A 12,507-nucleotide genomic window follows, 5' to 3' on the forward strand; every position below is an offset into this window, starting at 1 on the left:
AAATTTTATAATTTGGTGGAAGTTTCAAACAATAGTATTGGCTGACAAAGGGGTATCTGCTGCTTTCCCTGTCTTTATACTATGTCCATTAGAATATGACTCCTCTTTGGTTTTAAGCTGCTCCCCTTTCAAGGTTGCTCTTCAAGGGATTAGTGTTAATGCTTAGTGTTAGTGTCAGAAATTAGTGTGTTTACTCAATATTTTCCAATTACCAGACTTGTGTTCACTGTAAATCACCATATCAGTAACAGCCGCCAGTGAAGTGGCACTTTAAAAATACTCATTTAATTTGTTGTGTTAATCAGCAATTCAGGTCATCTTCTTTTTTCAATGACACAGTCCAGTTTTTCCCATGCATCTTTTACCTTTTAGATTTTGATCTTGAAAGAAAAAAGCTTTTTTGCTTAAGAGTGTCTAAGTTTTTACTTTTGGAGAAGAGAGAAGGCTCTAGTTCTCCTCCTAGGTAAAAGCCTAAGTTTTGCTTAAATTGTATGTCAATGAACTTAATATTAATGCATTGTTTTCTAATTGATGTTATTGTTAAATGTTATCATCTTAATTTGAAGACCAGATAAATATGAATCTAATGTGAGAGTTTTTAGGTAGGATAAAAAAAATGACTTCATTTTAAAAAACTAAAATTGTAGGTACAATATTGAGGTGTAAATCACTTGATTAACTCAAATAAAATCATGTAACATAGGCATAGATAATATAGACATTCTACCAACTTGTCATTCAAAACTAGCCAATATTGTTAAAATAAGCACTTTAAGCTCTTGTTTTGGCTAGAAGAGACACTGGCAATTTACTGCTGATATGAGATGGTGCAGTGCACGAGTCTATCTTTTTTACCTAATTTCGAAATTGAGTGTAATAGGGTTACATTTACCAACTGAGGAAAATATTTCGACAGATCAAGATATCAGTATTTTCAGCTTCTTTCATAGGTCTTATTACCTTATTAACTTGATTGTTCCAGTAAAAACCATGAGCCAGTCAAGCTGTGGTGCTCTGCACCTTTATTTTTCTGACTCCTTTTTATCAAGTTGAAAGTATGTTGTGGGGGGGGGGGTTACTAAAGCCAGTCACAAAATATGTGGCTTTCTTAAAACCACAACATAGATACTAATTATTTATGTGTATCTAGCAGGAAAGAATCCAAGTTGGTGTATTTTACCTTCATCTAAAAGTCACAAAAAACTGCAAAGAAACTTTATGACTAAGACACTTTGCCTTGTTAAGTGTTTCCAATGATCAGTGAGACAGACTGTAACGTTTTGACTGTTGGAACTTATAGGCTATGCTGTATAAGACTAGTGCAGGGCCAATTTGAAGGCTAGTTTATGAGCAACTAACTTTTTGGGTGTCAGGTCTTCTTGTAATTTCATGAAATAAAAAATTCAAAAAGTTTTTTCTTTATTATTTATCCAAAATTTAAAGTTGTTAACATACCACTTAAGCGCCCAGAATATTCATGTTCTATGATATTCAAGTTTTTTTTCATATTTGGATTAATAAGGTTTTGAGGCTATTTATTACTATTACAAGAATGAAACTGAAATTAAGAAATCTTAAAAATAAAATGGTTTATGCAAAATGCATGTTTCAAAAGTGCTTTCCAACTCCTGCTAGAAATTATATCAAAGTCGATATGAGTTTGTTGATAATAAGTCTGAGGCTAATTTTGTTGTATGTAAGTCCATCTTGAATATTATTTTAGAAACTAAACTTTTTTTTTGCTCAATAACTCCTCAAGTATGACATTTTTTTTCACTTCAATTATTGAACTAAGCCCTGATATTATATTAGCAGCTATTTTATAACCAGCAAATTCAAAAATTTTTATGGACTGCTTGTTGTTTCTTGCTGGCTAAACTGTTTTAAGTTACTGGACTATATCGAGATAGTGGTAGATATTCAGGTATCATTTTGTTAGTCCTTTCATTTTATTGATTTATCTTTTTGCCTACTTATGAATTGAGTTTTTAAAGTTGCTTCACCTACCAACTGAGCATAATATTTGGACAGGTCAAGATTTCAGTTTCTTTCATTCATCTTATTGCCTTATTATTTTAGTTCTTTTAGTCTATTAAATAAAATAAAAACAAGCTTTTTTTTTAACTGAAAGTAAGGAGCAACATTAAAACTAAAAATGAACAGGAATTATTCTGTATATGAAAGGGCCTGTCCTCTCCTCTAAGCCCTGCTCTTTGTGCTAAGGTTTTGTATTGTTTTAAAAAGTAGAGTTGTGAGAAAGAGTCAAACTTTAGCACAAAGAGCAGAGCATTGAGGAGGGGACATCCCCTTTCATATATGGAATAATTTGTATTAGTTTTAAGTTTTAACATAGCTCCTTACTTTCAGTTTAAATCCTTACTTTAAGTCCTTACTTTAAACTTACTTTAAGTTTACTCCTTACTTTACAAGTTTAAAAAAAATTGTTTTTTATTTAATTTCTGAATGTTTTTGAATTAATGCGGGTTTTGATTTTGGCTCACTCTAGGCTCCACATAAAGTAATTAATTGTACTTCTTAATTGAATCCTGATACCTCAGCGTGCTTCCTTTATAGGGCAACTCTTCTATAGTTGCTACTAATATCTTATTTGTTTAGTTGTTTGCTGTAATCTGTATTTTAACCTGCAATGATAAACTCAGCTCCCTAAAACATGAAAAAAAAAATAAACCAAAACGTAAAAATAAATTCCATAGTATATTTTACATCACACATTCTGAATATATTCTGTAATATGCATAGAATATTCCAAAATTCCTTCTTTTCTTCATTGTTTATATTTATCTTGCTTTGTTTTTAGCTGCACAATTTTGTATGGAAAAGATTTTCCATAGGGATGAATTTTCTGCAGGGGGGTGAGAGTTTTTCAGGGGAATATGCCTAGCATCTCTCTCCTTGTATCCAGGTATAAGTTGTGTGGTTGTATTCAGCCACAAAATAAAGATTTCTTGTTTTCTGTATCTAGTAGAAAGGAATTCAAGGTTTATTTTGCCTTCACCAACAAGTCAGCAAAGAAACTTTATGATTAAGCTACTTTGGCTTGGTGTAAAGCAGAGTAAAATATTTTTTGCTAAGTGTTCCAGTGAATAGTAAAGAACTGATTTACTGTTAAATACTCATAGACTATGGTATAAAAGACCAATGCAGGGCCATTTTAAAGACCAATTGTTCAACAGCTAATTTTTTTGGTGCCATGCCTAGTCCTGATTTCGTAGGGTACTACTAAATGTCATAAGATTTCTATTTCTGTTCAAAGTATAAAGTTGTTAAAATACTACTTTAACATCCTAAAACAAAATGAAACATACAACATGCATGGTTCCCAATTTTTTTCCAACTCCTACCAGAAATTGCTTCAAAGATCTTATGAACCATAAATGTGAGGCTAATCTTTTAATGTGCAAGTCCTAAAGCATGGTAAGTGAATGTCTCATAGAGTATCTAATATCTATTTAGGTTGGTATATAAGGATTGAAAAGGGCACTAACCATTGTCAGACATGGGAAAAGTTCCGAAGCTGCCATTAGCAGAATTTGACAGAATTCCAAAAGCTGCCAACACATTAGCAGAAGAACTTGTGTTCTGATAGCTTTTCTTTGAGGAAAAAGTATTTTTATATGTAGAAATGATATTTACAGATAAAAATCTGGCAACAAATTTGGAAACTTCCAAGTAGAATTGCTACTTTGCTACTTTACTTTTTCCATGATGGATCATTGCCTGTGTGCTAGTGTAGAATCTTCTGCAGTTTTTCCCATCCCTGTTGTATACAACCATAGATTGAGTTATGAAGTTAGGAGATGGCTCATTTGATTGCGGATTCAGGGGCATCCAAGTGCCCTCTGTGTTCCCAGGTACCCTAATGGTATTGGGTTAAACTCTTATTACCTTACTCAGAATCGCATATCCAGGAAGATAAGGTGGTGAAGATAAGATCTGGTAAAAAAAAAAAATCTTGTTGATGGTGTTTCGAGGTTATGATCTGACATCCCAGTTTAGCCTTCATTAAGCATTCACCAGTCTTGATTAACTTCTTTCTTAAAGGCTTCCAGGGTGTGAGACTGGACGGTGGCTTTGGACGGGCTGCTCCAGAGTGGGGCATAACAGACTGAGAAGAAGTGTTGGCAATCTAACCTGGTGCAATGGAGGACCTGCATCCTCCTATTTTGTCCTCATGTAGTAGTTGAGAGGAACGGGGAGAAGACGTGACTTTGAAGCACTTTCTACCAGCTTACAAGTTGTTATTATGTCTCCCTTTTTCCTATGGTATACTAAAGTAGGGAGTTTGAGTTGGATGAGGTATTCCTTGTAGGTTTTGCCTTGCAGTGTTGGCATAAGCTTTGTTGGTCATTTTTGAACACTCACATCCAAGTACCTTCACACATCCAAGTACCTTCACATCCATCTTATAACTGGGAGATGCTAAGGTCATGCCAAAATCCAGGTGAGGGCAGACCATGGTCTTATTAAGCTTCATTATCACATATGGCTCCCCGATGGTTCCCTTCTTATGGAGTTCGGTTTTGCTAATTCTAATCTTAATTACTATTTTCTTTTATGTTAGAAACTAACCTTTTTTATTTGATTAGTTATAAACAATTGAACGATTTTCTCTTTTTTCTGAATGTTTTTTCTAGGAAGTTCGAAGATTTTTTCATCATGCAAGATTTATAGGTTTCCAAGTTGGAGGAATATGCCCAGAATATTTTCATGTTGAAAGATAAGATACTCTTGTAGTAGATTGATGGGTGCTAACGTTTAGAATGCATCCATATCTCCTTGCAGGAGAATTCCTCCCCCATTTTGGACTGGCTTCTACTAACTGTCTCCTTTTTTATAGCAATCACGTCCTAGATATCCTCCAATACAAAGATCATTCCTTGCACCAAGAGGATCATTCATTGCCCAGAGACCATCAAGATTTGAAACCATGGATACCTCCCCTGCTCCTCCTCAGACCTATGGTGGATATGTAACTGAGCCTTCGTATGTTGGAGAACCAGAGTGTGCTACTATGGATATACCATATCCAGGTTTGTATACTTTTATAAGCTAATTGGCACTGGAAGTAATGGAGATTCCGTGTATGAGGAGAGGGAGCTCAGGTTCTGGGCTCCTTCTGAAATCCTAATTTTTTAGCACTGCTTTTGCAAGCAACTATGGATATGCAATATTCAGCCTTTTAAAATATGACATTTCGAAGGTTAGTTGATGTGGGTGCAGGTAAGATACAATTTGTGGAATAGCAAAGGTGCAGGACAAAGTTAAAATCAATTTGGAGGAATGGTCTAAGATTGGAATGGTCTATTGGAAGCCATGGTAATGATTGTGGTCAAGTGGGGTCCTCAAATATGGGACTTTTGAAAGGTTGAAGAAAACTTGATAGATTTTCTTTCTAGTTCTAGGTAACTGTTTGATTAACCATATACAAAGCAGTAAACTATAATAAAAGCGTACCAAATGAAAAGTTAAGATACTGAGGTCTAAACTGTATAGCATAATTTTGTAGTGGTTAATTACCTAGAAGTTAAGTGTCATAAAGTTTTGTTTTTGAGGGTGGTGGGGCATTTTTATAAAGGGAATTTATCTAAAGCAAACACTTTGCTTTTGTGCATTTACGTGTGCTTTAAAAGAAATATGTAACATTCTATATGCTTTTATAAGTATGCTATTCACTGTAGTCTAAAAAAAGTTCACTCCTTAATTACTTAAATACTGTAGTTTATGATAGTTTGTGCAAGTTTATTTATTTAGATGTATTAGATTCAGATTTATTTAGGAAGGTATTTTTCTGTGTTGTGTACTGCAGTCCATCTGTTTGTTTTTGCGATAAAGAGGAGCCTTTTCAACTAGATTTTACATGGAACTGAAGCCCCCCCCCACTCCTTTTTTTCTCGCCTATTAATATCCATTCCTCTTTGGCCTGTACCTCAAGACACCTGAATACTTGGATATTATAACTGACCTCCTGCTTCAGGTCCCAAAATTCAGTTTTTTTCTCTTTTACATCTAATTCCTTCATTTTTGTGTAATCGTGGAATATTTTTGGGGTGCTTTAGGTTTGATAGAGAACTAAGAAACTTCGTGCAGCAAAAGCACTTTTTCATTTAAGTTCCGAATATGTAATGTTTTATCTGGGGCTGCCATTTAAACTTTTGACACATAGATATTATTATCAAAATTGCTTTTTTATGTGTTTGGTTACTATTTGATATGGGTTACTCTTTGCTTACAGTTTGTCACCTCAAATTGTTTCCTAATAATTCTCCTTTTGTTGTACCTTGTAAAGTTTCATTAGTACTACAAAGTAACATTTTGAACTTGTTTTTTTTTTTTTTTTTTTTTCAGTTAGGTCCTATAGTGTTGCATTGGCTTATTGCACAGAAGGGTTTCTTAAATTTGGTTTTTTGTTTGAACCTATGCCGTAGAAGTTCTTTAGGTACTATGTTGTCCTTTTTTGTCCTTTTTTTTTTTTATTATGCTTTCCCACAGAATACCATTTTTAGGTATTTCTAAGACAGAACATATTACCTAAAAATAGGTACTATGTTCCTTAAATAGATATACCATTTAAGGAGATTGATATGATAGAACCTTTGCTAAGCAGTATCCGTCTGTGTTGCGACTACTAGTTAGTGTTGTTATTAGTAGTGTTGCAGTGCTTTTATTATGATCTGGGATATTGGACTGAAAGCTAAATTTTTCGAGGAGAGGGGGTGCTCAAAATGTTAAAAACAGCCAATTTGAGGCTCAATTTTTCATCGAGTTTTGGTATGAAAGAGTTTCTTATATGACCCCTTCTTCTATGTCCAAATAGGTTGGTATCCCAAATATTGCCCGACTCAGGTACAGGCAAAGTAACATAGCTGCCATTAGCAGAATTCGACAGAATTCCAAAAGCTGCCGAAACTTCAGCAGTACAATTTGTGTTTTCGCAGCTTTTCTTTCAGCAAAAAGTATTTTATATGTAAAAATGGTATTTTCAGACAAAATCTGCCAACAAATTTGAATGCTGCCAAGTAGCATTGCTCCATTACTAACGCACTTTTTCCATGGCCGGCCTGACTGCTATGAATTTTTTGGGTACAGTACCAATATATTGATAATGTACCAATACGATATCGATATAATGTGCCGATAAATTCCCCTCCGGAAAAATACCTCATTATCCAAATACCTCAAAAATACCCATAAATTGTCTCAATTTTAGACCCTGAGTTCTTTGCCCCCCATAGTCATACTCACATGTTTCCCCCTTGTTTATTAGTTGCCTAAGAACAGCCTCAATAATACATTGTGGATTCCAAATAATGCAAAAAACAGATTTATTTAGAAAAGATTTAGAAAAACAATTCAACCAAATGAAGTTCTAGTATGAACAGTAATTATTTTAAGCCAATTTATTTACATCAACACAAATTCGTGAAAATCTGGTTGAAAGAAGTATAAAGTATTTATTGAAATCACTTCTGCTCTCTCCACCATGATTAGTCTTTGCTTGTGGCCCCACCCCCAAGGACTGCACCAGCAAAAGTTACTTGAGGAAATATGGTGGCATCTTCTGGATACTTTGCGCCTAGAAAAAAAATCGGTCGGTATCCAATATTTTTTTCCAATATCACATAATGACACTGATTCGTATATCACCTGGACCCTAATCCAAATCATTTGTGGATGTGGGGGGGGGAGCAACATTCAACCCAACCCTGCCCCAAAAAACCCTAAAATCCATACAGCCGCATACCAAACTACCAAATGCTCAACGTTGATGGCTTTTGGATAGTTCAAGTCCCAGTAGAGTAGGTACCAGTTTTTCAAATAAGTAGACGTTACAGTATTAATTTATGCAAAATTTTAATTTGCAGATGTGGACAAAACTAAATTTAAAATATTCAAAAGAAAGAGCAAAGAAGAAGAAAAGGTGTCAAAAGCTAAGAGGAAGAAAATAAGGAATGCAGAGATGATGCACGAGGGCTCCCCCAGGAATGCAACTATGGCTCTTAACGATATTGCTATGGCTGCTACAGGAAAGCCTGCCACATTCAAAGTTTATGCGTCAGATATTCCAGGGAAGCCTTGGTGTGCTGAAGCTACTGTAAGTTTCACCCGAATCCCTTATTACGATATTATTACGATTATTATTATTATTACGAAATTGCTTATTACGATATTATTACGATATTGCTTATTACGATATTATTACGATTATTATTATTGTTTTGATATTGCCTTATTACTTAGAACGATGTTGCTTGGCGTTTTATGAACGAATTAAAAAGCAACCAGTGAAATTGCGAGAGACTTTTTTGCATAAGAGAAGAAAGATCATCAGTCATCTTTCCCATTCTTGTGGTGCTTGTTTGAGTGTCGTCTATTTGTTCTGCATGGATCTTAGGGTTGATGATTGTGCTTTGAGGGTTCTGGGATTTGACACAAGCGTGATACACATGTGTCTTTTCACAAGTATTACAAACTACGCAATATAGTCATTGTTTTTCTGCATTCTCCAGGAGCAGCAATCCTTAGTCCATGTGATTCACAGGACATATGAATGCTGATTGAGCCTAATTATAAGTGCTGTTAGTGGGCTTTAAAATAAATCCATTTGTTTATTTTTATTTGGGGCATTAGGTTATTTTTCAAGTAGTGGGGTAAGAAACTGCTCTGAGACGAAACTAGAGTTGATATGTATAAGAAAAATATATCCAGCATTATCTAGTGTTTCATAGAAAAATCATTAAATCAGAGATTTATCTTATGTAGTTGTGTTTATGTTTTTTATTGTTTTAATTGGAACAAAGATAAAATAATCACTTTTTTAAAGAATTTTTTAAAGTTAAATGTTTTATTTTGTTGTTTACCATTCGTAATTTTACGTCTTTCCGTCTCAGTGGTACTAACATCTTTACTTCATAAAATTGATACCGGAGTCTAGATATAACAAAAAATTCTCGCATGCGGAGCAATGAACTCCCTGTAAAGCAAATGGTAATATCCTGATGCTCCGCCCTCGGCCGTGAGTACCCTGTATTGTTAGGGGCAGATCAAATGTCGCTTCCAGCGCTTCCTCTAGTTTCTTGTAGACACCTGTTTAAAGTTCGGTGGACTTTTGGCTTGTCTTACCGGAAAATGCCTAAAACCCTCGCCCCAATCGAAACAAAAACAACCGCCAAGACTTGAACTGGCTACTCTACGTTTATGACTTTGGCCTACTAAAGGCCCAAGTGAAAGTTGCATATGGCCATGATGGACTTTTATCTACAGCCTACACGTACAAACTCAAATGTTTAAGAAAACTATAATTTTTATTGATCCTTAATTTGGGATTTTAAAACCAAACAGAATTAACTTTGGAGCAATTAAATAACAAAAGTACCCTCGTCAAGTATCTGCCCAACCGTTTTTCAGGATGTTGTTTTGTCACAGGCAGTTCTTCCAAGGTGGCACCAAAATTAAAAAAAAAAACGTCTTTTTTTGTTTTTTGCTCCATAATCCCTATGCTTGCCCTTGAATAACATTAAATAAAAAAAACTAGTTTTTTAACTGAAAGTAAGGAGCTACATTAAAACTTAAAACGCACAGAAATTACTTCGTATATGAAAGAGGCTGCTTCCTCATCAACGCCCCGCTCTTTACGCTAAAGTTTTTTACTGTTTTAAAAAGAAGAATTGAGAGAAAGTCAAACTTTAGCGTAAAGAGCGGGGCGTTGATGAGGAAGCAGCCTCTTTCATATACGAAGTAATTTCTGTGCGTTTTAAGTTTTAATGTCGCTCCTTACTTTCAGTTAAAAAAAACTTGTTTTTTTATTTAATTTCTGAACGTTTTTGAATCAATGCATGTTTTGATTTTGGCTCTCCGCAGAAGAATAATCAAAATGAAATTTGCATATTTTTTTTTGGCTTAATGGCTTTCTCATAATTTTGATCGAATGATTTTGAGAAAAAAAGAGCGGGGGACGAAACCTAGTTGCCCCCCGATTTTTTGGTTAATTAAAAAGGCAACTAGAACTTTTAATTTTTTACGAATCTTTTTATTGGTAAAAGATTTACGTAACTTATAAATTAGCTTACTTAAAGAACTTTTTTATTCTCATGTTTTTATTACATATATGAGGGGATTCGCCCCATCGTCAGTACCTCGCTCTTTACACTAAAGCTTAAATTTTATCCCAATTCATTAAGAATGACCCCCTGAATCACAAAAGCCGTAGAATAAGTAGTTGAAATTACTGAAAATACTTTAGCGTAAAGAGCGAGGTATTAGAAGGAGGTGAGCCCCTCATATGGGTAATAATTTCTGTTTGTTTTAAGTTTTATTGCTGTTCCTTACTTCCAGCTGAAAAAGCTTTTCCACTTTTATTTTTTAATTGTTTTTTTTTTAAATAATGCTAGTAGCCTATATCCTGCTCTCCCTTCATGGAAATTTTCTTCTCCCATTACAAATTCTCTAAGGAAAGTTCCCCCAGCATATCCCCCTCTTCTCAACCCCTCCCCCAAACCAAAAAAATCCTCCTGAAAACGCCTGTATACTTCCTAATAACCATTACTATATGTAAGCACAGGTCAAAGTTTGTAACTTGTTGCCCCTCCCACGGGGACTGTGGGGGAGTAAGTCGTCCCCAAAGACATAGTTATAAGGTTTTTCGACTACGCTGAATAAAATGGCTATCTCAGAATTTTGATCCGTTGACTTTGGGAAAATAATTAGCTTGGGAGGGGGCCTAGGTGCCCTCCAATTTTTTTGGTCACTTAAAAAGGGCACTAGAACTTTTCATTTCCGTTAGAATGAGCCCTCTTGCAACATTCTAGGACAACTGGGTCGATACGATCACCCCTGGGAAAAAGAAAAAAAAACAAACAAAAAAAAAACAAAAAACAAATAAAAACTTCTAAAGTAGGGTTCTCTGATACGCTGAATCTGATGGTGTGATTTTCGTTAAGATTCTATGACTTTTAGGGGGCGTTTCCCCCTATTTTCTAAAATAACGCAAATTTTCTCAGGCTCATAACTTTTGATGGGTAAGATTAAACTTGATGAAACTTATATATTTAAAACCAGCATTAAAATGCGATTCTTTTGATGTAGCTATTGGTATCAAAATTCCATTTTTTAGAGTTTTGGTTACTATTGAGCCGGGTCGCTCCTTACTACAGTTCGTTACCACGAACTGTTTGATACAGATAAATGAAAGCTTTGTTTGTGTACTCGTAAAAAAATTTGCTGGTACCTTTTTTGATTCTTTTATCTAAAACAACCAAGACCTTTATTAGATGTGGATTTTTTGAAGGAAAAATTACATAATTTCGATTTCGATTAGAAATAACAGCCGATTCCATGTTAAGCTGTTCACATTTTATAACATAGTAAACCCTAAAAAAAGCAATAACATGACTAAAGTATCGGAAAAATTTTAATAAAATACATAACCAAAACAAACCATTACCGATCTCTGAAACCATTTTAGAGTATGCCTATAATACTGGCTGAAATAATAAGAATCATATCTTACCAATTTACTTTTAAGAAACCCAAGGTGCTCAGTCATCCAAATGCTCTCTGGTATAGAGTTAATTAAACAAGAACCCTGAAAGTCTGGCCGTCATTCCGCTTGTATGGAGGACAAAAAACTCACCAGAATGACGAGTTTTAAAATTATTGACATATTTACTATTACTAAAATAATAACGTAAAACCTCGGGACATGGAGAATTCCATCATTAATAAGCGAAAATTTCTAACTGGCAATCACGAAACAGTTTTATTTGAAGCCCTTGTAATTTTTTGAATCATTTCGAGTGTTATTCACGCAACCTACGTATCTTCTGTATCGCTTTATTCTTAAGGATCTGAACAGTTTGAAATTGGTATACAAATTTGCTTGACTATAGCATGTATGTGAAACATAGAGGTGAATAAATAACAATAATATCTTTGGGAGGTAAAAATTCTTAAAGCGTCGAAACGCACCAAGGTCACACGCTATTTCTGTTGCAACAACATCACGTTCCTATGAGAGACTACAGTCAACATAAAAAAAAAAAACAATAATGATTTTCTGAACTTTCAGAAGAGGTTTGTCTTCGAACATAATTCAACCATCAATGTTATGGGGTTTGTATATTCTAGAATACAGTGCAAAATTAGTCTTGGCCATTTTTACTGAGACCTAACTCAACTTAGTGAAGGCATAACAAATTCTCAACACTCTTGACTTTCGATGGAAGAATAACCAAACCGTGAGTAGAAAATGTAAGCACAGTGTCATTGGCGAATGACATTAGGCAAAAATCCAGGATATAGAACATCATACTATCTGCATAAAACAGGTGGAAGAGTAAACATAGAGCCGGACCGCTAGGCTTATTCCTTGCCAGAAGTTTCAGGCCCATCAGAAAGACTCGGCACTTTTTGAGCCTCCTTTGTTAGAGGAGGGATCAATTTTTTTAAGTGATATTGTTTACATTAGATCCCTTGACCCAAGGACTTACG

General features: G+C 34.7%; 1 protein-coding gene across 3 annotated transcripts in view; it reads left to right on the forward strand.

The window, feature by feature from the left end:
- The window catches only part of LOC136041579 (uncharacterized), a 37,171-nt gene that overhangs the window by 9,035 nt on the left and 15,629 nt on the right, over nt 1–12,507 (forward strand). For all 3 annotated transcript variants that reach the window (XM_065726271.1, XM_065726273.1, XM_065726272.1), the window contains exons 2-3: nt 4,859–5,051; nt 7,884–8,113. In XM_065726271.1, coding sequence (XP_065582343.1) covers nt 4,859–5,051; nt 7,884–8,113 — 423 coding nt within the window. The remainder of the gene's footprint in view (nt 1–4,858; nt 5,052–7,883; nt 8,114–12,507) is intronic.

This window comes from Artemia franciscana, unplaced genomic scaffold (genome assembly GCF_032884065.1).
Source record: "Artemia franciscana unplaced genomic scaffold, ASM3288406v1 PGA_scaffold_30, whole genome shotgun sequence".
Classification (NCBI taxonomy): domain Eukaryota; kingdom Metazoa; phylum Arthropoda; class Branchiopoda; order Anostraca; family Artemiidae; genus Artemia; species Artemia franciscana.